Raw genomic sequence first — 27,190 nt, forward strand, 5'->3', positions numbered from 1 at the left:
ATTAATTCATGATTTTCCTAAAATCCAATATGGCGGCCAAACCACATGACCGATCAAAACGCCTTTCGCAAATTTGAAAGCGATCGCACTTAAGATGTTACATGTCAAATTTCAGTTGAATCGGTGTGTTGGTTCTGGAGAAGAAGATTTTTAAAGATTAAATCACGATTTTCGCAAAAATCCAATATGGCGGCCAGACCACATGACCGATCAAACGCCTTTCGCAAACTTGAAAGAGATCACACTTAAGATGTTACATGTCAAATTTCAGTCGAATCGGTGTGTTGGTTCTGGAGAAGAAGATTTTTAAAGATTATATTACGATTTTCGCAAAAATCCAATATGGCGGCCAGACCACGTGACCGATCAAAACGCCTTTCGCAAACTTGAAAGAGATCACACTTAAGATGTAACATGTGAAATTTCAGTCGTATCGGTGTGTTAGTTCTGGAGAAGAAGATTTTTAAAGATTAAATCACGATTTTCGCAAAAATCCAATATGGCGGCCAGACCACGTGACCAATCAAAACGCCTTTCGCAAACTTGAAAGAGATCACACTTAAGATGTTACATGTCAAATTTCAGTCGAATCAGTGTGTTGGTTCTGGAGAAGAAGATTTTTGAAGATTAAATCACGATTTTCTCAAAATCCAATATGGCGGCCAAACCACGTGACTGATCAAAACGCCTTTCGCAAACTTGAAAGAGATAACACTTAAGATGTTACATGTGAAATTTCAGTCGAATCGGTGTTTTGGTTCTGGAGAAGAAGATTTTTAAAGATTAAATGGGTATTTTTCAAAAATCCAATATGGCGGCCAAGGTCACGTGACCGCATGCGATTTTATTGGCAAATTCTGAAGACCTTAGGCCATGCTTGCTATACAAAAAATTTCAAATCGACTAGACCCCTGGGTCTTCTGGAGAAGCCATTTTTAGGTTTTTGGAAATCCAATATGGCCGCCAGGTCACGTGACCAATCGAAAATTGTATACCCAGGTGCACGAGATCTTATAGGTACCTATTAGCCCTGCAAGTTTCAGAAGTTTGCGGTAAGCGGTGTTTGAGTTCTAGGTCGCCAAAAAAAGAGCGGAAGAACGAAAAGAAGAAGATTAAAGCTGCAAGCAGCGTTGGCGGGGCCCAAGCGGTTAACATGGTTGAAAAATCTTGCACTAATGATATTATGTGCAAAATTCGAGCTTTAAAAAGTAGGATTTTGAACATCATCTAATAGTTACTGTACGTTTCACTTGGAATTTAATATTTTACGGAAAATCCAATATGGCGGCCAAACCACGTGACTGATCCAAACACCTTTCCCTTTCGCAAACTTGAAAGAGATCACACTTAAGATGTTACACATAAAATTTCAGCTCAATAGGTGTGTTTGTTGTGGAGAAGAAAATTTTTATAGATTAAATCATGATTTTTCGTTTACGTAGTCTCCAGTCCCGGTGGTTGAACATTTCCTCTGTTATATTGTATTGTCACTATTGCGCCTAGAGCTCTGTTCAGAGATTAGGCGCACTACAAATGTACTTTATTATTATTATTATTTTCCTAAAATCCAATATGGCGGCCAAAGCACGTGACCGATCAAAATGCCTTTCGCAAACTTGAAAGAGATCACACTTAAGATGTTATACATAAAATTTCAGCTCAATCGGTGTGTTGGTTGTGGAGAAGAAAATTTTTAAAGATTAAATCATGATTTTCCTAAAATCCAAAATGGCGGCCAAACCACGTGACCGATCAAGACGCCTTTCGCAAACTTGAAAGAGATCACACTTAAGATGTTATACATAAAATTTCAGCTCAATCGGTGTGTTGGTTGTGGAGAAGAAGATTTTTAAAGATTAAATCATGATTTTCCTAAAATCCAAATGGTGGCCAAACCACGTGACCGATCAAGACGCCTTTCGCAAACTTGAAAGAGATCACACTTAAGATGTTATACATAAAATTTCAGCTCAATCGGTGTGTTGGTTGTGGAGAAGAAAATTTTTAAAGATTAAATCATGATTTTCCTAAAATCCAAAATGGCGGCCAAACCACGTGACCGATCAAGACGCCTTTCGCAAACTTGAAAGAGATCACACTTAAGATGTTACATGTCAAATTTCAGTCGAATCGGTGTGTTGGTTCTGGAGAAGAAGATTTTTAAAGATTAAATCACGATTTTCGCAAAAATCCAATATGGCGGCCAGACCACGTGACCGATCTAAACGCCTTTCGCAAACTTGAAAGAGATCACACTTAAGATGTTACATATTAAATTTCAGTCGAATCGGTGTGTTGGTTCTGGAGAAGAAGATTTTTAAAGATTAAATCACGATTTTCGCAAAAATCCAATATGGCGGCCAGACCACGTGACCGATCAAGACGCCTTTCGCAAACTTGAAAGAGATCACACTTAAGATGTTAGATGTTAAATTTCAGTCGAATCAGTGTTTTGGTTCTGGAGAAGAAGATTTTTGAAGATTAAATCACGATTTTCTCAAAATCCAATATGGCGGCCAAACCACGTGACCAATCCAAACGCCTTTCGCAAACTTGAAAGAGATCACACTTAAGATGTTACATGTGAAATTTCAGTCGAATCGGTGTTTTGGTTCTGGAGAAGAAGATTTTTAAAGATTAAATTGATATTTTTCAAAAATCCAATATGGCGGCCAAGGTCACGTGACCGCATGCAATTTTATTGGCAAATTCTTAAGACCTTAGGCCATGCTTGCAATACAAAAAATTTCAAATCGACTAGACCCCTGGGTAATCTGGAAAAGCCATTTTTAGGTTTTTGGAAAATCCAATATGGCCGCCAGGTCACGTGACCAATCGAAATTTGTATACCCAGGTGCACGAGATCTCATAGGTACCTATTAGCCCTGCAAGTTTCAGAAGTTTGCGGTAAGCGGTGTTTGAGTTCTAGGTCGACAAAAAAGAGCGGAAGAACCAGAAGAAGAATATTGAACTCCAGTAAAAGCAATAGGGGCCCAGCCGGTAGGCTTGGGCCCCTAAATATTGAACTCCTATAAAACCAATAGGGGCCCAGCCGGTAGGCTTGGGCCCCTAAATATTGAACTCCTATAAAACCAATAGGGGCCCAGCCGGTAGGCTTGGGCCCCTAATTAAAGCTGCAAGCAGCGTTGGCGGGGCCCAAGCGGATGACATGGTTGAAAGATCTTGCACTAATGATATTATGTGCAAAATTCGATCTTGGAAAAGTATGATTTTGAACATCATCTCATAGTTACTGTACGTGTCAGTGGGAATTGCACGTAAAATCCAATATGGCGGCCAAATATGAAGGATATAGCACTTGTGGTTACTGAGTTATGGAAATATACTCATATTTAAGGGCAAAGGTCATCGAGGTCACGTGACATTTTGTCAAAAAAATTGTAATGCTAAGTTATCCCTATATACCAAAAATCAGACCTCTAGCTCTATTGGCTGGCTCAGAATTAGATATGCGCATAATTAATGAGGTACAGGGTGTGGTGTCATAAGGTCTCCCATCATACCAAATATGAAGGCTGTAGCACTTGTGGGTACTGAGTTATTGACATATACATATATTTAAGGGCAAAGGTCATCAAGGTCACGGGACATTGTGTCAAAAAAATGGTATTGCTAAGTTATCCCTATATACCAAAAATCAGACCTCTAGCTCTATTGGCTGGCTCAGAATTAGATATGCGCATAATTAATGAGGTACAGGATGTGGTGTCATAAGGTCTCCCATCATACCAAATATGAAGGCTGTAGCACTTGTGGTTACTGAGTTATGGACATATACGTATATTCAAGGTCAAAGGTCATCGAGGTCACGTGATATTATGTCAAAAAAATTGTATTGCTAAGTTATCCATATATACCAAAAATCAGACCTCTAGCTCCATTGGTTGGCTCAGAATTAGATATGCGCATAATTAATGAGGTACAGGATGTGGTGACATAAGGTCTCCCATCATACCAAATATGAAGGCTGTAGCACTTGTGGTTACTGAGCTATGGACATATACGTATATTCAAGGTCAAAGGTCATCGAGGTCACATGACATTATGTCAAAAAAATTGTATTGCTAAGTTATCCATATATACCAAAAATCAGACCTCTAGCTCTATTGGCTGGCTCAGAATTAGATATGCGCATAATTAATGAGGTACAGGATGTGGTGTCATAAGGTCTCCCATCATACCAAATATGAAGGATGTAGCACTTGTGGTTCCTAAGTTATGGACATATATGTATATTTGAGGTCAAAGGTCATTGAAGTCATGTGACATTTTGTTAAAAAAATTTTTTTTCGTAGTTATCCCTATATACCAAAAATCTGACCTCTTGCTCTATTAGATTGCCTAGTATTAGATATGACTCTTACATAGGCCAGAATAAGCCATTTGTATAGCTTTGCTGCAGAGGTATATTGGAGGTCAAAGGTCATTTAAAAATCAGAAAAATAATACTTTAAAAATCTTCTTCTCAAAACTGCCAGGTTAATTTCCTTGAAATTTATATAGAGCATCTAGTAGTATGGCCTATAAAGTTTGCGAAAAGATTTTGGTGTTAGTTCTGGAGAAGAAGATTTTTGAAGATTAAATTGGTATTTTTCAAAAATCCAATATGGCGGCCAAATCATGTGACCGATCCAAATGTTTTTCGCAAACTTAAAAGAGGTCACTCTAAGGATGACATGAGTAAAATTTCAGTTAAATCGGTGTGTTTGTTCTGGAGAAGAAGATTTTTAATGATTAAATTGCGATTTTCGTAAAATCCAAGATGGCGGCCAAATCATGTGACCGATCCAAATGTCTTTCGCAAACTTGAAACAGATCACTCTAAGGATGACATGAGTCAAATTTCAGTTAAATCGGTGTGTTGGTTCTGGAGAAGAAGATTTTCGATGATTAAATTGTGATTTTCGTAAATTCCAAGATGGCGGCCAAATCACGTGACCGATCGAAACGCCTTTCGCAAACTTGAAAGAGATCCTCCTAGGGAGGACATGAGTAAAATTTGAGTTAAATCGGTGCGTTGGTTCTGGAGAAGAAGATTTTCAATGATTAAATTGTGATTTTCGTAAAATCCAAGATGGCCACCAAATCACGTGACCGATCAAAACGCCTTTCGCAAACTTGAAAGAGATCCTCCTAGGGATGACATGAGTAAAATTTCAGCTAAATCTGTATGTTGGTTCTGGAGAAGAAGATTTTTAAAATTAAATTGGTATTTTTCGCAAATCCAATATGGCCGCCACATCGCGCGACTATTCGAAATTTCTATACCCAGGTGCACGAGATCTCATAGGTACCTATTAGCCCTGCAAGTTTCAGAAGTTTGCGGTAAGCGGTGCTTGAGTTCTAGGTCGACAAAAAAAGAGCGGAAGAAGAAGAAGAAGTAGAAGAAGAAGAAGAAGATTAAAGCTGCAAGCAGCGTTGGCGGGGCCCAAGCGGTTAACAAGGTTGAAAAATCTTGCACTAATGATATTATGTGCAAAATTCGAGCTTTAAAAAGTAGGATTTTGAACATCATCTAATAGTTACTGTACGTTTCACTTGGAATTTAATATTTTACGGAAAATCCAATATGGCAGCCAAACCACGTGACCGATCCAAACGCCTTTCACTTTTGCAAACTTGAAAGAGATCACACTTAAGATGTTACACATAAAATTTCAGCTCAATCAGTGTGTTTGTTGTGGAGAAGAAATTTTTATAGATTAAATCATGATTTTCCTAAAATCCAATATGGCGGCCAAACCACGTGACCGATCAAGATGCCTTTCGCAAACTTGAAAGAGATCACACATAAGATGTTACATGTGAAATTTCAGTTGAATCGGTGTGTTGGTTCTGGAGAAGAAGATTTTTAAAGATTAAATCACGATTTTCGCAAAATCCAATATGGCGGCCATTCCACGTGACCGATCAAGATGCCTTTCGCAAACTTGAAAGAGATCACACTTAAGATGTTATACATAAAATTTCAGCTCAATCGGTGGGTTGGTTGTGGAGAAGGAAATTTTTAAAGAGTAAATCATGATTTTCGCAAAATCCAATATGGCGGCCAAACCACGTGACCGATCAAGATGCCTTTCGCAAACTTGAAAGAGATCACACTTAAGATGTTAGATGTCAAATTTCAGTCGAATCGGTATGTTGATTCTGGAGAAGAAGATTTTTAAAGATTAAATCACGATTTTCGCAAAATCCAATATGGCGGCCAAACTACGTGACCGATCCAAACGCCTTTCGCAAACTTGAAAGAGATCACACTTAAGATGTTACACATAAAATTTCAGCTCAATCGGTGCGTTGGTTAGGGAGAAGAAAATTTTTAAAGATTAAATCATGATTTTCCTAAAATCCAATATGGTGGCCAAACCACATGACCGATCAAAAACGCCTTTCGCAAACTTGAAAGAGATCACACTTAAGATGTTACATGTCAAATTTCAGTCGAAGTGGCGTATTGGTTCTGGAGAAGAAGATTTTTAAAGATTAAATCATGATTTTAGCAAAATCCAATATGGCCGCCAGGTTACGTGACCGATTAAAACGCCTTTCGCAAACTTGAAAGATATCACACTTAAGATGTAACATGTGAAATTTCAGTCGAATCGGTGTGTTGGTTCTGGAGAAGAAGATTTTTAAAGATTAAATCATGATTTTCGCAAAAATCCAATATGGCGGCCAGACCACGTGACCGATCAAAACGCCTTTCGCAAACTTGAAAGAGATCACACTTAAGATGTTACATGTCAAATTTCAGTCAAATCGGTGTATTGGTTCTGGTGAAGAAGATTTTTGAAGATTAAACACGATTTTCTCAAAATCCAATATGGCGGCCAAACCACGTGACCGATCCAAACGCCTTTCGCAAACTTTGAAGAGATCACACTTAAGATGTTACATGTGAAATTTCAGTCGAATCGGTGTATTGGTTCTGGAGAAGAAGATTTTTAAAGATTAAATTGATATTTTCGAAAATCCAATATGGCGGCCAAGGTCACGTGACCGCATGCGATTTTATCGGCAAATTCTTAAGACCTTAGGCCATGCTTACTATACAAAAAATTTCAAATCGACTAGACCCCTGGGTATTCTGGAAAAGCATTTTTAGGTTTTTGGAAAATCCAATATGGCCGACCAGGTCACGTGACCAATCAAAATTTGTATACCCAGGTGCACGAGATCTCATAGTTACCTATTAGCCCTGCAAGTTTCAGAAGTTTGTGGTAAGCGGTGTTTGAGTTCTAGGTCGACAAAAAAAGAGCGGAAAAGAAGAAGAAGTAGAAGAAGAAAGTTGAATTCCTATAAAACCAATAGGGGCCCAGCCGGTAGGCTTGGGCCCCTAATTAAAGCTGCAAGCAGCGTTGGCTTGGCCCAAGCGGTGAAGATGGTTGAAAATCTTGCAATAATGATATTATGTGCAAAATTCGAGCTTGAAAAAGTAGGATTTTGAACATCATCTAATAGTTACTGTACGTTTCACTTGGAATTTAATATTTTACGGAAAATCCAATATGGCGGCCAAACCACGAGACCGATCAAAACCTATTTCACAAACTTGAAACACATCACTTTAAAGATGGTATATGCAAAATTTCTGTCAATTCGATGTTTGTTCGGGAGAAGAAGATTTTTAAAGATTAAATCACGATTTTCAAAAATCCAATATGGCGGCCAAACCACGTGACCGATCAAAAGGCCTTTCGCAAACTTGAAAGAGATCACACTAAAGATGTTACATGTCAAATTTCAATCAAATCTGTGTATTGGTTCTGGAGTAGAAGATTTTTAAAGATTAAATCACGATTTTCGCAAAATCCAATATGGCGGCCAAACCATGTGACCGATCAAAACGCGTTTCGCAAACTTGAAAGAGATTACACTTAAGATGTTACATGTCAAATTTCAGTCGAATCGGTGTGTTGGTTCTGGAGAAGAAGATTTTCAACAATTAAATCAGATTTTTCGCAAAATCCAATATGGCGGCCAGACCAAGTGACCGATCAAAACGCGTTTCGCAAACTTGAAAGAGATCACACTTAAGATGTTATATGTCAAATTTCAGTCGAATCGGTGTGTTGGTTCTGGAGAAGAAGATTTTTAAAGATTAAATCACGATTTTCGCAAAAATCCAATATGGCGGCCAGACCACGTGACCGATCAAAACGCCTTTCGCAAACTTGAAAGAGATCACACTTAAGATGCTACATGTCAAATTTCAGTTGAATCGGTGTGTTTGTTCTGGAGAAGAAGATTTTTGAAGATTAAATGACGATTTTTGCAAAATCCAATATGGCGGCCAAACCACGTGACCGATCAAAACGCCTTTCGCAAACTTGAAAGAGATCACACTTAAGATGTTACATGTGAAATTTCAGTCAAATCGGTGTTTTGGTTCTGGAGAAGAAGATTTTTAAAGATTAAATCACGATTTTTGCAAAATCCAATATGGCGGCCAAGGTCACGTGACCGCATGCGATTTTATTGGCAAATTCTTAAGACCTTAGGCCATGCTTGCTATACAAAAAATTTCAAATCGACTAGACCCCTGGGTCTTCTGGAGAAGCCATTTTTAGGTTTTTGGAAAATCCAATATGGCCGCCAGGTCACGTGACCAATCGAAATTTGTATACCCAGGTGCACGAGATCTCATAGGTACCTATTAGCCCTGCAAGTTTCAGAAGTTTGCGGTAAGCGGTGGTTGAGTTCTAGGTCGACAAAAAAAGAGCGGAAGAAGAAGAAGAAGTAGAAGAAGAAAGTTGAACTCCTATAAAACCAATAGGGGCCCAGCCGGTCGGCTTGGGCCCCTAAAGAAGAAGAAGAAGAAAGTTGAACTCCTATAAAACCAATAGGGGCCCAGCCGGTAGGCTTGGGCCCCTAATTAAAGCTGCAAGCAGCGTTGGCGGGGCCCAAGCGGTGAACATGGTTGAAAAATCTTGCAATAATGATATTATGTGCAAAATTCGAGCTTGAAAAAGTAGGATTTTGAACATCATCTAATAGTTACTGTACGTTTCACTTGGAATTTAATATTTTATGGAAAATCCAATATGGCGGCCAAACCACGAGACCGATCAAAACCTATTTCACAAACTTGAAACACATCACTTTAAAGATGGTATATGCAAAATTTCAGTCAATTTATGTTTGTTCGGGAGAAGAAGATTTTTAAGATAAATCACGATTTTCGAAAAATCCAATATGGCGGCCAACCATGTGACCGATCAAAACGCCTTTCGCAAACTCGAAAGAGATCACACTTAAGATGTTATATGTCAAATTTCAGTCGAATCCGTGTGTTAGTTCTGGAGAAGAAGATTTTTAAAGATTAAATCACGATTTTCGAAAAATCCAATATGGCGGCCAAACCATGTGACCGATCAAAACGCCTTTCGCAAACTTGAAAGAGATCACACTTAAGATGTTATATGTCAAATTTCAGTCGAATCGGTGTGTTGGTTCTGGAGAAGAAGATTTTTAAAGATTAAATCACGATTTTTGCAAAATCCAATATGGCGGCCAGACCACGTGACCGATCAAAACGCCTTTCGCAAACTTGAAAGAGATCACACTTAAGATGCTACATGTCAAATTTCAGTCGAATCGGTGTGTTGGTTCTGGAGAAGAAGATTTTTAAAGATTAAATCACGATTTTCGCAAAATCCAATATGGCGGCCAAACCACGTGACCGATCAAAACGCCTTTCGCAAACTTGAAAGAGATCACACTTAAGATGTTACATGTGAAATTTCAGTCAAATCGGTGTTTTGGTTCTGGAGAAGAAGATTTTTAAAGATTAAATCACGATTTTCGCAAAATCCAATATGGCGGCCAAACCACGTGACCGATCAAAACGCCTTTTGCAAACTTGAAAGAGATCACACTTAAGATGTTACATGTGAAATTTCAGTCAAATCGGTGTTTTGGTTCTGGAGAAGAAGATTTTTAAAGATTAAATCACGATTTTTGCAAAATCCAATATGGCGGCCAAGGTCACGTGACCGCATGCAATTTTATTGGCAAATTCTTAAGACCTTAGGCCATGCTTGCTATACAAAAAATTTCAAATCGACTAGACCCCTGGGTCTTCTGGAGAAGCCATTTTAGGTTTTTGGAAAATCCAATATGGCCGCCAGGTCACGTGACCAATCGAAATTTGTATACCCAGGTGCACGAGATCTCATAGGTACCTATTAGCCCTGCAAGTTTCAGAAGTTTGCGGTAAGCGGTGTTCAAGTTCCAGGTCGACAAAAAAAGAGCGGAAGAAGAAGCAGTAGAAGAAGAAAGTTGAACTCCTACGAAACCAATAGGGGCCCAGCCGGTAGGCTTGGGCCCCTAATTAAAGCTGCAAGCAGCGTTGGCGGGGCCCAAGCGGTTAACATGGTTGAAAAATCTTGCACTAATGATATTATGTGCAAAATTCGAGCTTCAAAAAGTAGGATTTTGAACATCATCGAATAGTTACTGTATGTTTCACTTGGAATTTAATTTTTTACGGAAAATCCAATATGGCGGCCAAACCACGTGACTGATCAAAATGCATTTTGCAAACTTGAAACACATCACACTTAAGATGGTATATGCAAAATTTCAGTCAAATCGGTGTTTGTTAAGGAGAAGAAGATTTTAAAGATTAAATCACAATTTTCAAAAAATCCAATATGGCGGCCAAACCACGAGACCGATCAAAACGCCTTTCGCAAACTTGAAAGAGATCACACTTAAGATGTTACATGTCAAATTTCAGTCGAATCTGTTTGTTGGTTCTGGAGAAGAAAATTTTTAAAGATTAAATCACGATTTTAGCAAAATCCAATATGGCGGCCAAACCACGTGACCGATCAAAATGCGTTTCGCAAACTTGAAAGAGATCACACTTAAGATGTTACATGTCAAATTTCAGTCGAATCAGTGTGTTGGTTCTAGAGAAGAAGATTTTTAAAGATTAAATCACGATTTTCGCAAAAATCCAATATGGCGGCCAGACCACGTGACCGATCAAAACGCCTTTCGCAAACTTGAAAGAGATCACACTTAAGATGTTACATGTGAAATTTCAGTCGAATCGGTGTTTTGGTTCTGGAGAAGAAGATTTTTAAAGATTAAATGGGTATTTTTCAAAAATCCAATATGGCGGCCAAGGTCACGTGACCGCATGCGATTTTATTGGCAAATTCTCAAGACCTTAGGCCATGCTTGCTATACAAAAAATTTCAAATCGACTAGACCCCTGGGTATTCTGGAGAAGCCATTTCTAGGTTTTTGGAAAATCCAATATGGCCGCCAGGTCACGTGACCAATGAAAATTTCAAGGGTCAGGTGCACGAGTACTAATTGATACCAATAAGTCCTGCAAGTTTGAGAAGTTTTCGTTCAGCCGTTTAAGAGATCTAGGTTGACAAAGAAACGGCAGAAGAAGAAGAAGAAGAGGAAGAATTAAAGCTGCAAGCAGCGTTGGCGGGGCCCAAGCGGTTAACATGGTTGAAAAATCTTGCACTAATGATATTATGTGCAAAATTCGAGCTTGCAAAAGTAGGATTTTGAACATCATCTAATAGTTACTGTACGTTTCACTTGGAATTTAATATTTTACAGAAAATCCAATATGGCTGCAAAACCACGTGACCGATCAAAATGCCTTTCGCAAACTTGAAAGAGATCACACTTAAGATGTTACACATAAAATTTCAGCTCAATCGGTGTGTTGGTGTTTGGAGGAAAATTTTTAAAGATGAAATCATGATTTTCCTAAAATCCAATATGGCGGCCAACCACGTGACCGATCAAAACACCTTTCGCAAACTTGAAAGAGATCACACTTTTATGTTGCATGTCAAATTTCAGTCGAATCGGTGTGTTGGTTCTGGAGGAGAAGATTCTTAAAGATTTAATCACGATTTTCGCAAAATCCAATATGGCGGCCAAACCATGTGACCGATCAAAGCGCCTTTCGCAAACTTGAAAAAGACAACACTTAAGATGTTACATGTCAAATTTAAGTCAAATCGGTGAGTTGGTTCTGGAGAAGAAGATTTTTAAAGATTAAATCATGATTTTCGCAAAAATCCAATATGGCGGCCAGACCACGTGACCGATCAAAACGCCTTCCGCAAACTTGAAAGAGATCACACTTAAGATGTTACTTATCAAATTTCAGTAGAATCGGTGTGTTGGTTCGGGAGAAGAAGATTTTTAAAGATTAAATCACGATTTTTCAAAATCCAATATGGCGGCCAGACCACGTGACCGACCAAAACGCCTTTCGCAAACTTGAAAGAGATCACACTTAAGATGTTACATGTGAAATTTTAGTCGAATCGGTGTTTTGGTTCTGGAGAAGAAGATTTTTAAAGATTAAATTGGTATTTTTAAAAAATCCAATATGGCGGCCAAGGTCACGTGACCGCACGCGATTTTATTGGCGAATTTTTAAGACCTTAGGCCATGCTTGCTATACAAAAAATTTCAAATCGACTAGACCCCTAGGTTATCTGGAGAAGCCATTTTTAGATTTTTGGAAAATCCAATATGGCCGCCAGGTCACGTGACCAATCAAAATTTGTATACCCAGGTGCACGAGATCTCATAGGTACCTATTAGCCCTGCAAGTTTCAGAAGTTTGCGGTAAGCGGTGTTTGAGTTCTAGGTCGACAAAAAAAGAGCGGAAGAAAAAGAAGAAGAAGAAAGTTGAATTCCTACGAAACCAATAGGGGCCCAGCCGGTAGGCTTGGGCCCCTAAATAGTAGAACTCGAGCAATACCAATAGGGGCCCAGCCGGTCGGCTTGGGCCCCTAAGAAGTAGAAGAAGAAGAAGAAGAAAGTTGAACTCCTATAAAACCAATAGGGGCCCAGCCGTTGGCTTGGGCCCCTAAAAAACTAGCCTTGCAGACACATTTCATTATGTATGATGTCAATAGGCTACATTCTTATCAACAAATGAATTCTAATCCTGAAAACGATTCACCTGTCACCAACCACACTAGAGAATAGTACATACATGCAGGCATTACAACACAGGAGTAGAACGCAAACTACACTGCTAATGTATGAGGAGAAACTAAAATAAAGGAAAATGCATAAAAATTACGGCTAAAAGAATTTAATCTCTGACTGTTCATTCTATACTGACACCTGAAGGCAGTTTGTCTTCAAATTTTTTAAATTTGTGAACTCTGTCAGTTACTTGGAAGTTTTCTCAAGTAAACCAATCATCAATTCATATACTATTCGTAACATTTTTTGAGTTGAAGAACACACAACCCTGTTGCATTTAAAATTGGCTTATCAGGCACGCTGCCCCAAAGGCATTTGCTTATATATGGAATTCATCAAAAACTTCTATAAATTGGCAGAAACACACTTCTAGGCACACTACTACACTAGCGAAACAAGTACAACCAAACGCAATCAGTTGATGCACAGTTCAAACCAACTTCCCCACAATTATATATAGGACATGAACATTCTTGCAGTTACATGATGTTTGTTGTGCAGTCATAGTCAAAAATTATGCATGATAGAGTTGCCCTCTCAAAGCATGAAAGTTTGTGGAATTTCAATAAAAGCATTGACATATAATAGTCACATGTTTCAACTTGAGTTGCACAGAGGTATGGAGACTATTCTCTGTTATTTGCTCAGTGCATCACACTGTGCTTTCACAGAAATGAACCAGTAAAATATCTCATAAAACTATATTTTATGACATGCTGTCTATTTTTAACCAATTAGGCCAGAGTAAGTAAATTCTTTGTTTTGCATAAACTCAATATTCTGAAAGATAGGCAGGTAGGCAAAAAAAACAACAACAAATAATTTAACAAAAAATAATGTTATTATTTTTCTCCTCATACAGTCTGTTAATTCCTGTACCTACATATACATGCTTCTACAGGATACAATGCTACTTCACCTCATGGTTCAATGGTTGCAATAGACTGCTGCAATGTAAAAGTCAAAACTTTGCTTTGGGACAGAATATCATAAAGAATGGAAAATTCAATCTGCAGAGATACTGAAACTCTGAAAACCTGCACGCAGATGCAAAACAAAGAATTTCCTTACTCTGGCCTTACATGTTCCTAAGTTCCATGAATAACTGCTGACCAATTTACTGGAAAACTTATAAGTATCAATATCCACATAAATATGAGCAAATCAACATCAACTGAAATTAAATTTTGTCAGACCTAATATCACACTGAGCAAATACTTACGTGTTTCCATAGAAGAAATCTTTATCTCCTAAACGAGCCGAGAGTAAATTCAAACACTCCCTTGCATCTTTCAATAGCTGTTGGATATATTTACAAACATCATTTCATGTATCGAGTCAGACATAGGAATGTGGAACAATTCCACTAGCAGCCCTAATGTAATACTGTAATCTTGCTGGCATGAAGTACAAATTAAAAAATTTAGATTACTTAAATTCTTGTCTTTTTCAAGTATTTCACAAGCTATTACTCTATTTACTGTTATTATCATACATTAACAAGTCAACAATAGATTTTTTGAGACTGATTAATCATTTGATGATGAACATATTTTTAATAATTAATATGATTGATTCTAGCTTAGCATGACAATCAAACAGCCTTCATATCGCATTCCTTCAATGATTGCTGTCGAACTGAAAATTGGCATCAAAAAAATTGCCTCTGGTGTAAAATGCAGATATAAAGACATAACCATTCCTTAAGAGTTGTATTTACAAGGGAGGAATAAATAACCAAATCATATAAACTTTGTGAACTGCTGTTTGTTTGTATTCCTGGGCATTATATTATTTCATGTTTACAGAAGAACAATGCTATGTCATGTGACAAGAATTAAAATATATCATCATGAAATATCACAGCAGATAATGTTCATATATATCACTCATGCTGCTATCAGCATTGTGAGTGTCAATGGAGCATGTTTACATACGACTATTACATTCATCATTATTGCTTTCTTTGTGTTAGCATCACATAAATAGCAAAATGCATTAATTTGTCACAATGTGCAGCAGACCTTGTCTTCATGTTGTGATAGAACCACAAAGACTACATGGAAAATTTTTAAGTGTCAAAAGCCTACTTTGGCCACTTTGACAGGTTTGATGTAACTATTTCAAGAGGGGGTGTATTGTTAGCTACTTTTTACATGGAGGCAGTAGTGAGACTACCGCCATGGTTTTATCAAGCTGTCGTAGCATAACACTCACAATATTTTCCAGTTCTCCATCTTCCACATGAGGTCCTCCTCTGGAAGATTCCAACCTTTTTATAACAGCTTTATGTATTCTTCCAGGTATAAAAAAATTGAAAGGAAAGGGCAGTGCTTTTGCATACCAGGCGCGAGTGAACTCTACATAATTCTTTGCATCCATCCACCAAGTGTACAACTAAAAGTTACAGAGGAAAAGATACAAAATAAGGTTGTTGAACACATTGATAATTTACAGTATTCAGCATTTTTTCTGCATTTCTAATTTTCCTGTTTCAGTCTGTGCCACCTCATCATAGTCTACACCAGAAACTTGCACCTGTTGAGACTGAACAATCATAAGCAGGTAAATTCTCACTTCGCATTATGACAATTTTCTTCAAGATGGCTTTGTGCATTCTAATAAATGTATGATTCAGTGTTGTCCTTAGAAGCCGGGTGCTGGGTAAATAACCCGGCTGTTTTGCATTTTTTCCCGGCTACTTTTAACGTATTAAATTAGATTGTTTTTATAGACCTATTAATTTCGGTATTGCACAGCCAGCTGTTAGACGGCACACGTATGATTAGCAGTTTTGCGACCCCTTTCCCCCGCATGGAACTGCACAAACACAAAACAGTTTCTAAATACCCATTTGTGGCTTTTTTAGCCCGATCTTTTATTTGTCAAATAGTGTGATTGGCTGATGGACGCGCCTACGGTGTTGCCTTTGTTTGATTAGTATGAAGGTCATCTTCGGTCATTTTTAACCGTGCCGTCAAAAAGAAATGTGGCGTTGGCCACTGGCACCTTGCCGATGGAATATTTTTTCCCGAAGAAAGTCCGTTCGAAAGGTATACTTGATTCCAACAATACATTTAGTTTATGTATGAAAAACTTCAATTTCGCTGAATTTGTGAGAGAAAAGTGCCGAAAAGATATGATTTTGATCGACGGTTCGAAGTTCATGAGACTGGCAAGCTAGTTTTCCGCTGCCGCGCTGGCTGCCAAAGTCACTATGAGTATGATCTTCTCAACAAATCAAGTTATTCTCAGAGCAATACCGACGCATTTTCTAGATTAGTTTTTTAACAAAATGAGCTGGAACTGATTTTTTTAGAACCAACTGTTTATTTGAATGGGTATGTTTATTTCCATCGATTATTTTTACTTACTAGAATCTACGGTCACAGGCATGTGTGTTGCCGACCGTTGCCGATCGGCGCATCATCGTCATGGCTTCACCGTAGCGCTGATCCCCCGTTGTTTAAGACAACAGGACAATACGTCGTGGATTCCGGCATGGGTTCAATTTCACTACGCTTCTCGATGTTCTGTATGTTGGGTTGCCCGATAGTGTCCTTCGATGGACCCTCTGAAACATTTTTTTTTCACGGACTCGTGGAGCAAATTCGAAAGAAAATGTTGTTGTTTCCTTCCGGACGCCATACTGCGTATCTGCTTTGATCAAATTTGGGTACAGCGAGACGCGATGATCGTGCACGGTTGGCATTTATTAGTAATTTGTTGCAACATTTCTGTCAATCACTCACTTTGTGTCATAAGTTTCAGAAACTATATGTGGTAGGCTTAATGAAGAATGGGAAATGAGCAATGAAATGAGCAGACTGCAGGTGATTTAAGATTAAATGTTAAATCTTCACTGCAAATAAAACCATAAGTTTGTCATAAATAATACAAAACAAAACAAAATCATGTTTGTTTGTTTTGTGTATGTGAACCACGTCCAAGACACACAACAAAAGTACTGTTTCAGTCTCAGCTAAATGTCACCTCAGATGCCACCAGAGAACACCATTTCCACTCCAAAATTTCATTTTCGCCTTGCGAGAGGGGGACACCCCCTCTCGCGCTCTCCCCCCCTTGTTCGCTACGCTCACTCGCCAATCGGTCGCTTCGCTTCCTTGTAGTCTCCACCCGTCTACTTTCTTAAATTACCCGGCTACTTTTAAATATAAGGACAACACTGATGATTGTGTGTAAACACACTAGTATGACCATGAAAACTCTGTGGAGGCTTCTTTAATAGATCTTTGAAATTGACAGTCATAAAGAAAGATATGTGTTATACTACACATCCTGGGTTTGAACAAGTGAGTGTCAAGTGTGTCTTATGGCATATCGTCTGTAATGGTAATACTGTGACAGAAGTAGGAATTTCACCTACCAATGCTGGCAAAAGCTTGTATTCAACAAGTGATGAAAAGGCATATGCTGTCATTTGGTCTTTCTCCGGAACCTCTTCATCTGCACTAAAATTGTGGTCCTTTAGGTAGTTAATAATTTCAATGGGTTTATGGAGTACCCTGTTCTCACTCCTGAAGGTAGGCAATTCACCTGAAATTAAAATCGTGTGAGGATGGAGAAAAAAGAAGGCGATATGAAATTAGAAAGAAAAAAAAATGGCTTAATGGTTTTTTTTTAATTTTCATTTTGATTAATTTGAGTGTTTTGATTACGTAATGTACCTGTACGTGACCACCAGGGGTTGTTCGTTCTTCTCAATTTGATCGGTGCTCCTGCAAATTTTGCGTACGCCTGAGAAAAAAGGGAAACAAAAATCGTTGGTTGTACTTCTCTTTTGTCAACTATAAAGCATACCCGACAAATGGCACGTAACCAGCAGATTCCATGGATAGAAGTTGACTGTGACAAAGTGGCAACCTTGGAACGCTATGTAGAATCATGGAGATAAAAAGACGCGTCTACATTTTTTGTATTCCTCGAGGAAAAGCCCGGAGGAAAAGCGTTGTACGAGCCTTTAATTAGTTCTAAAAACATCTTTGACTATGCCGCCCGTTGTTTTTGACAGTCCTCCTGATACGATACCGACCGATGTTCGCCATCCCTGTCTCTTTCACGCAAACTGCACGGCGTACACTCGTACACGCAGCCCCTCCACAACAGGACCTTCATTGGCTACATCACGTATTCTAGCAGACGACTTCGCATGTGCTATGCGTACGTGCAGAAGTACTGGCACATGTGTCCGAATGATTGAAGACATTTTGAAGTGATGATTGAAAAACAAGAGCATGTGCTTGTTGTGAGCTAGAAAGTCGACAATACACCAGTAAGCAGACTCACCATAACAATTAGACAGTTGGAATCAACTGACGGCAGTCCCCAATCGCCTTTCCAGCAGTCTAACTCCATGGACGCCATCTTGAATATTGATAGTATTTCACGTATCACATTTACTAGTATTACTGCGCCGTACAGATTACCCGATATTGAACCATTTAGAATCGAAACCTGCATAATAAGTTTGAAAATAAAAAAATAACTTGCGGTGAGGACGATTTGTTTCTATATTCCAAATAAAAAGTGAAAATCGTAAATATTTTCAAGGAATTATTTTGTTTACATTTGTACGCGGATGGCGGGAATGTTTATTTCCGGTGTTGCAGGACACCGATTACTAGGCTGCGGCTGCGGTCACCTCGAGTCACCGGGCAATGCATATCGAGATATTATACATGCAGTCATGTTCAACAATCTGTTTACATATGGTGTTTTAGTCATTGCGCTAGCATACATCTATAGTCGAAATTCCTCGAAAGATTGGCATGGCGTAAGTTCACCTGAAACTGGCACAATTGCTGGTTGGAAAGAGCACATCACCCCACCTGCGAAGAGAATAAGCAAAGTTGCCGTAGGGTAAGTGTAATTTTAAAATCACTGGAAGATGCATGCTGTCATTGAACCACCACGGTCCGAACTTCCTGATCACTAGTGAGTTTTACAGGTCTATATTGTACAATTCACACGGCCGTTCCATCGTCAAAATAATCGGATAATGCACTCACAGTGTCATACATAATACAAATTGGCCTTCAAGTAGCTTGTGGTCATAGACATAGCGGGCGGCCTGAACTTTCATTATTATCAAGTATAACCTTTGACCCTTGTCACCTCACATTACCCCTGCTCTCAGGACATCTTAGTACAGTACATTCCTTGGCCTTCCATCATAATGTAGGGACTTTGGGTCAGCTCTGTGACGATAAGATAAGATAATTTTCCTTCAGCATAATTTTACTGTGGTTTGGTGAAGCAGAAGGAATCCCATTTCTTATATTCATAGTTCATTGATTCATCTTCAATTTCCAAACTTTGGTTTGAACTTTTGTCCGTTCAGCGTAAACGGTAATGCTGATTTGATAGTCTCGGCAACAGAGCTGCTCCGCACACTTGGTGTTGATCCAAGCAAGGGGAAAGACCATGACTTGCTGAACTCTCTACAAGACCTAGGAGAAGCGTTTTCCTTCTTCTTTGAAAGGGGTGCAGCAGCTGAAAGATTCTTTTCGAATGAGAAAGTCTACGCCAAAGTGATCGAAGCTGCAGATAAGCTACCTAACAAGCAGGTGAGTTTTAAGTTTACATCACATTGATCAAATTAAATTACTGGTATGTTTTCTCTGTCGATGATAGCAATTCTAGTTTTTTATACTGTTATCAGTGTTATTAAAGCAGATTTTAATGGTGAAAGTGTAATGATTGGGATATCAAAAACCAGGACAAATGGGAGATTCTGGAATTACAGATTCCATAAATGTTATATTAAAATATTTCGTCTCATGCAACATAAGTTTTTTTTTGCAACTACCAGTTTAATTGCAAATGTATGTTTTTTTAGTAATACAACCAACATATGGTAGTGCTAGTATATTGCTGGAACTCATATCACTCGCAGTTAGGAAAAAGCTCAAAAAAAAAGGAAAGGAATAAATTATATTTTGCAGTCGCTGAAACAGCAGTTGTTTACAGAGCAGGTCAATTCATCTTTGCCTCAGACTGCTGATTTCATGATTGTGCCCTTAACAAACCATAAGTCTTTGAAATCGAAGAATTCGCAAAAGGGCATTATTGAAACAGACAGGTGGTTTAAAGGGGCATTCTTCAATCCCTGGATCTCATATTAGCGGTTTTTGATATTGACTGTTCATGTGATTTTAGTCCTTTGTTCTCCTTTGAAATTTCTGCACATTCATGTATCATAGATTTAAAGCTGATAAAAAAGCTGCCCCTTTAAGCATACTTAGTCAAGTGAAGATGCTTGCAAAAACAGCAGTATTGTAGGTCTTTAGTCAATGTTTTTGAAATATCTTTGAGTTTGATATAGTGTAGCCTAGCTCAATCACCCACTCTGTAACGTACACAATCAATCACTATTCGTTCCTACAATTGATATTTAAACCCAGAATTCAAAAGGACCATAGTGTAAACAAATAAATCATGTGCACAAATGTGCCATAGTTTTTCCATATACAAACAATTGTTTGTACCACTTTCACATGATCTCTTTCTCATATTGAGTCTTTTGAACCTTACATGTCCTTTTTATTCAGAAGTATAGAACCATTTTTGCATGGCTTTAAGAAAATTCCATTGCTACAGTTTCTATACATATGTAGAATCACTGCAATGAAGCGATGTAGACATCTCTGTATATGTGCACAGTACATCAATCCGTGAACTACTTACAGGATCCCCATTGCTTTCCATTAGCTATTTTATGTCTCTATAACTATTGAACAGTCAAATGCTTTGCACAGTATGGTACAGGTCATTACAAAAAATGATTGCTTGTTCAATATGGTAATTAAGATGCTGGTTCCTACTTTTTATTCTGACAGTATTATGTTGGTGGTAATGCAGCTTTATCAGGTCAGAAGATAGCAAGTATAATACCTGATTGTCAGGTAGGGATCATATCTGTTCTCCAACTCTTTCTACCCCTCCCCCCCCACCCTCTCCCCCTTCTGTGAGTACCAGTCGGCAAAGCACTCTTTGAAAACAATTACAACACACTGAATCCTGATGGTGGAAGGGCTAATTATTATTCAATTACAGACTATTTGATATTAAATGCCGTACAATATGCAGGGCTCGAAATTAGCGGTAGTCCCGCGTCCACAGACTACCAACTTTTCCCTGGGGCTACCAAAATCCATGAAATGGTAGCCCACACGGACTACCAAAGACCGGGACATAAAATTCAGTCAGTACTTGGCGTGCAATGTCCAATATCTGAACTGACGTACTTGAATGACAGGCACTTGAAGTGATGGTCAATGAAAACGCATTTTCATTGCATTTTGATCCTAATGTATCAATCACGGGCAATATGCCTCCTCCCTACAGAAAGCCCATGGTCTATTTTTAGCACTGCTACAGTGGCTGGTCTCGACGTACTGAGAAGCTTTTTTAAGGTCGTAGTCGTTGTCATGACAAATATCAAAATTTTCATACAACTCTGAGAATGAAACAAGTTGAAAATAGATCACCAAACTTTTGAGTATCACTGTTGTCCATTAGGCCAAAAAAAAGATCGTTTCTGGTCACCGCGTGCGTCATTTCAGAACCTGAGCGTCATGGCATTTTTTTGGGTCACATACTAATCAGTACAGCTATCCTTGATATCCCTGTTTGCATGTCTAAAAATGCTAAACAGAAAACGGAAGTATTATGCAGCCAGTGATAAAAGACTGTCACAATAACTGTTGCATCAATAGTGCCAAACCAGCATTGTTAAGAAAAAAAGGGGAAAAAAGAAAACCGCGTCGCCGCATCACTTTTGCTGAATGTCAAGGACCAGAAACTTTTGGGGGGGGGCTTATACCTGTTTCCTTTTGGTACTAGGTGTGTAAGTTTTCACATCAAATGACTAGAAAATTCCCCTCATGGGCAGAATCTTGAAAAATTGCTTTTGCTTGTCTGGTTAACGAAAAAAATGTCCCTAAACTAAAATATGCATGGGCTACCAGCCATTGTCACTGGACTACCAACTTCAGAAAATGGTAGCCCAAGTGGACTACCAGGGGAAAAAGTTAATTTCGAGCCCTGGTATGGTACACACATGTACATGCTACCAGCAGTAGTATTTTGCAAGAAGATCACACAATTTGAGGGTTGTCTAAATTTGTAATTCATCTGACAGGCTCATAAGTATCATTTTTCCATTAAAATGTACATGCAATGTATTTCATAAAAAATCAGATTACTCATCTCACATTTTGATGTTTCCTGTCACGACTTTGCATGGATCCAAAGAGGTTGTGTTTCATGAGACAATTTGCTTATCTTAATCACGACCTACAATTCAAAATGACAAACTGATTTATGAGTGGACTGAAACAGATATGAAACACTGTACCGCCTATAAAAATCATGCAGATAAATTTTAAAATCTCAGTGGAGACAGTGAATATCTTGTATGAGGTGTAACCAAATACGAAGAGGGATTGGATAAATGAATATTTAAAAAAAACCTTAAGTTTCATTCAATTGCTACACCACTATTTCTTTATAGAGAAATGAAGCTAAATATCAAACTGAATTTCATAAATATCACTGTCTGCTGTGCATTGCAGTTCATCTGATTTTGCTTGCTGTCTCTACAGCAAAGACATTCAACTATAATAGGAACATATACATAGTATTCAGAGACTTTTTCCCAACGTTTTCAACAGAGTCAATCAGAGCCTTTAAAGGCAGATGTCACCTCCAATAACATTCATGGGTAAAAACTTTAGAAGTTGTACAGGAAATTTATTCGTAACTTATGATGTTTGCACAATGAAAGCGAAGGTCTGACTGTTTTTAATTTACATACATTGTAGACATGAGACAAGGTTATAACCCTTGTTATTCATGATTGAATTTTTATTAAATGTGTGTATGCTGGAAACAGTTTGATGGAATTTATTCTATTGAAGACGTTTTCTTTCATTCTAGTATGATGATGTAGCACAAGTAATGATTCTGATTTAACTGAACTATAAATTTATTTATTTATTATTTATTTATTTTGGTAAACCAATGGGCCAGAGGCCTATTTACTGTAAGAATCAACCATACAAAAACTATGGTCACAGCAGAAATTTTATCAAATTATCAAATCATCTATTTTTGTTTGTATCACACATGTCAGTATTTCAGTGTCATCCAACTCAAGCAATGGTAATGCAATGTAAAAGTGAAATATCAAGGGCATTTCGTTTCCTCACAGGTACTTTTTGTCGGTCCGGTCGGACCCAAACTGAAGCGTTGTTCCATGAAAGAATTACTGTACCAACATCTAGTCTGGCAGCGTCAGATGAGGTTCACCTCATCATGGAATACGCCAAGGGGGAAACGTGGGGTTCCATGACCACTGCCGATTGCGACTCGCTTCATCACATCAAACGATCAAGCCAATGGCAGAATGGAGAAATTAGAACTATTTGCCGACAACATCAAAGGTAATAATATGAAACAAATTTTGGTGTATCGCTAATTGCAACTATAGATTTGTTACTAAATATAGCTACTGTATGTGCTGTGACATTTGCTGCTGATGACAAAAGTCAGAAAAATAATTGTCAAAAAGACCGTTTTTTAGTTTCAATCTTCATTTTGCCAGCTTGTAAAAGCAAATTCTGAAATTCTCATAAATATATTTATTTTACACGTAATGAAGGACATTGTGACATCATTACCAATCAGCCTATCACTGCCACAATGACTTGTAGTTTTTAGTTCTCATTTAAAGTGTGGAAATTTAATTCATTTCTGATAATTTGTAACATTTTGATAAAAAGAATTCAGTGAGCTGTTTCCCATTTTCCCACCGCATTTTATCATTTTTAATTGTACAGTTTCACTGTCATCATTATTAAAATCATGTTTTCATTACTAAATCTTTCTGAGCATTGCTATTTGAATTTTTACAAGGGCTCAGAACAAATACCTGCAATTGATGTGGTCATTCTACCATGAAATAATAAAAAATTCATTGCATGCAAAGTGTCAGCAAATAGTGTCAGATACTAGTGTGCTATTTACCAGCACTGCCCTACAGAGGGAGCACTGATAAGTCCCTCCCTAAAGTGCCCAATTTCTTTCAGAATTTGGAGCCGACATGGTCATCCTGTCGGGTCTGCATTTACTACCTGGACAGAGTGAATCATTTTGGAAGGAGAGACTCAAAGATGTTGTCAAGGAGATTGAAAAAATACCAAGAAGCATTCCAGTGCACCTTGAGCTTGCCAGCTTGGCAGATAGTAAATTTATGCACCAGGTTATGGAACAGGTATGGGGTTTAGATTTTCATCAACTACACAGCAACTTGAAACTTGATAACTGACACTAGAACTTTCAATATGGTTTATGTTAAAATGTCATTGTCTCAGTACTCCCCATATGTATGTATGAACAATGATTTGCCGAAATGAAAGCAGACTAATGCTGTAGTAGAGCGTAGTAAAATTGAGTGATATAGAGTCTGTGCTACCATGAAATTAGCAGATGAAGTTTGTAATATGTCATTGAATTCTCCACGAAAGAAAAGAGAAGTATGTGAGAAAAAATTGCAGTGGGTTTTTTATCACTTGTCATACATCTGCAAATATGCATGTGAGCTGTAAGGGAGAAACTAGGATCCCATATTTGATCTAGAATGGATTTTCCCGATTCTGTACACATATACACATGTATTTGGAAGTACACATACATGTAGATCTATGAAACAGATACCTACAACCAATCTTTATCTTTTAGATATTTCCTGTTGTGAATTCACTGGGTCTGAATGAGCAAGAGCTGTCCTTTGTATCATCAGCTGGAAATGGACCACACCAGGGTGTGATAGAATCCGAGGAGGGCTTTCCTGAAATTGGAGTTGTCGGTGACATCATGCACTGGATCCTATCAACCTATGGCCAAGGAAAATTGGCGGGGTCAAGGCTGACCAGGGTGCATTTCCATTCGCTGTCCTTCCACGTCATTGCCAATGTTGCGGGCACATGGGGAAACAGTAAATCAGCAGTGGGTATTGGTACCAGAACCGCATCTCAGCAAGCCTGTGAAGAAACAGAGATGACAGCGGAGAAGTACAGTTTAAAAACCCCTGAGGCGTTCGCCCTCTCTGTCAACTCTCCACCGCTCAGAAGAGAGATTATCATGTACGATCCGATGAATCCAATCACGACTTGGCAGAGGGATGGCATGGAGTTTTACTTTGGTCCAGTGTTGGTCTGTAAAGTTCCAGGCAGAACAGTCGGCTTGGGAGATTCTATCTCAGCCATGGGACTCTCATATTCAGAGTTTAAAGGGTCGTGATTGGCGTTCAGATCACTAAAACCCTGGTAAATAAATTCTCTCCAGCATTTTTGTCCAGTGTATCAACTGTATTTTCTAGATTTTCTTCCCACTGGCTTGTCATTACATTACACACTGGCATTATGAGATTGAAATTATGAAATTTGTTTTTATCAGCTACTGAATTCAAGTTGGGACAGAAATTCAGTCGCCAACTATCACACAGCACCTAACTGATCTGCAAGCTGTTCTTAGCCGCACCGAATAGAATATTAGAAGATATTTCAAGCCACTGTTGGGAGTAGACCAAATTGATACACTGAACAAAAACACACACACAAACACAAAATGAATTGACGACTTTGCTGTTACTGGGGTTTCCAACATTTTAATTTCCTAAGAAAACATTTCATGTGGTTATGTTACCTTGGGAGGCCATGTTTTTTCATGGATGCATACTCTGATAATTTACATACTTGCGTTTTCAGAAAACAACGCTCTCAGAACCTGCAGCTACACTTGTCTCGGGGTTTTTGTGCAACCTTCAATTTTGCATCTCATGATACATGCATACAACTTCAAAGGTCATACAAATTACATTTTTCACCTCTTTCTCTACTATATTCTCAGAATACTACACATGCACCGGATCAGATTTTTTGAAAGTATCACTCACCAACGTACATATTATATTCGCATACTTCTTGCAAAGAAGAAAATTACGAGAAATAATTACAATAAAGGAGCTTCAGATCACTGTTTTTTTATTTTTTTGAAATGCCAAGCAGACAGAACGGATATATTTTTTAACTGAAATATTTGGTGTCTTTGATCGCATTACAGTGAAAGTATGACATGAGAATTACAGCTAAGCAAATTATGTAAGAAAATAATTTAGCTATGAAAGCGATTTTTAAATGTCTGTGAATAGATAGGCATACAGTTGTCCAGGTAAAATAAATAATTTCAATTTCACTAAAAAGAGTTGAATGATTGTGAAAATGAAAAGAAGATTTCAAAAGGAACTTCAAACAATCGGATTACAGTATCGTACATAAACTTATTGCCACTGAAATTTAAAAGAAAGGGATATATTGCAGGTAGATGTTTGGGGCTGTTGATCATGAAAGTCATGCATGTGAAATGTATTTTCCTCAGTATTGGTGCTGACTCCCGTTCCAGATGAACTCTGTGATGTACTGTACCATTGATTTCATGTTTTATTTTTCAAAGCAATTTTGAGATTGTGAGATTTGTTTTTATTAGCAACTGAATTCAAGATGGGACAGAAATTCAGTCACCAACAAAATGAACTGACGTCTGACACTCTTCCCTGAACACAGAGGAATACTTGCATGCATTATTGTCTCACAGTTCTGTCGAAGATTGTTTTCATTGCTTTATTCACACTGTTTGCCAATTAAGGTTCCAAGACAAGAAATTGACCTTTTTAAGCTAACAATGCTCTAGTGGTAAATAAGCTCAGAACCCCCGTAAATTATATATTTTTGGAAAGTTTAGATATAGGGGAACAGTTTGGTTTTCATAGTGTCATTGTTTACATAACTATCACATGACAGGTAATTTGCATAACCTTTCAAAATCGGTTTTCCCTATGTTTTGTTTCAATGCTTTGAGATATGTGACTGAAATTTGTGTGAGTGCAAGCTGTTCTAAAGATCTTCCAAAGTGTGTCTCAGAATTTTTTAAACCTCCTTAAACAATTTTTATGCCAGAAAAACTTTCAGAGTGGTGGATTTAACCCTAGTTGATTTCTTAAAAATTGTGCTCCAAAAAAACTAGGCAAGATATAAAAAATCTGAGACACACTTTTGAAGAGTGTTGTGACAGCTTGCATTCCAGCAAGTTTGAGTCAGA

At 38.1% G+C, this 27,190-nt stretch overlaps 2 protein-coding genes across 2 annotated transcripts in view; one reads left to right on the forward strand and one right to left on the reverse strand.

Annotated features, from left to right (window-relative positions):
- Positions 1 to 18,470, reverse strand: part of LOC139121282 (metaxin-1-like) — a 48,140-nt gene extending 29,670 nt beyond the window's left edge. Inside the window, exons 1-5 of the mRNA XM_070686057.1 lie at positions 18,317 to 18,470; positions 17,698 to 17,767; positions 17,397 to 17,566; positions 15,227 to 15,406; positions 14,232 to 14,308 (exon numbers count right to left, since the gene is read on the reverse strand). Of these exons, the coding sequence (XP_070542158.1) occupies positions 14,232 to 14,308; positions 15,227 to 15,406; positions 17,397 to 17,566; positions 17,698 to 17,767; positions 18,317 to 18,394 (575 nt within the window). The 5' untranslated portion in view covers positions 18,395 to 18,470. The remainder of the gene's footprint in view (positions 1 to 14,231; positions 14,309 to 15,226; positions 15,407 to 17,396; positions 17,567 to 17,697; positions 17,768 to 18,316) is intronic.
- A 170-nt stretch (positions 18,471 to 18,640) lies between these two features.
- The window catches only part of LOC139121284 (ADP-dependent glucokinase-like), a 10,629-nt gene continuing 2,079 nt past the window's right edge, over positions 18,641 to 27,190 (forward strand). Inside the window, 8 exon segments of the mRNA XM_070686059.1 lie at positions 18,641 to 18,889; positions 19,371 to 19,596; positions 20,869 to 20,934; positions 23,244 to 23,277; positions 23,280 to 23,389; positions 23,391 to 23,475; positions 24,121 to 24,305; positions 24,773 to 27,190. The exon segment at positions 24,773 to 27,190 is cut by the window's right edge and continues 2,079 nt beyond it. Of these exon segments, the coding sequence (XP_070542160.1) occupies positions 18,717 to 18,889; positions 19,371 to 19,596; positions 20,869 to 20,934; positions 23,244 to 23,277; positions 23,280 to 23,389; positions 23,391 to 23,475; positions 24,121 to 24,305; positions 24,773 to 25,333 (1,440 nt within the window). The 5' untranslated portion in view covers positions 18,641 to 18,716 and the 3' untranslated portion in view covers positions 25,334 to 27,190.

This window comes from Ptychodera flava, chromosome 21 (assembly GCF_041260155.1).
Source record: "Ptychodera flava strain L36383 chromosome 21, AS_Pfla_20210202, whole genome shotgun sequence".
Classification (NCBI taxonomy): Eukaryota; Metazoa; Hemichordata; class Enteropneusta; family Ptychoderidae; genus Ptychodera; species Ptychodera flava.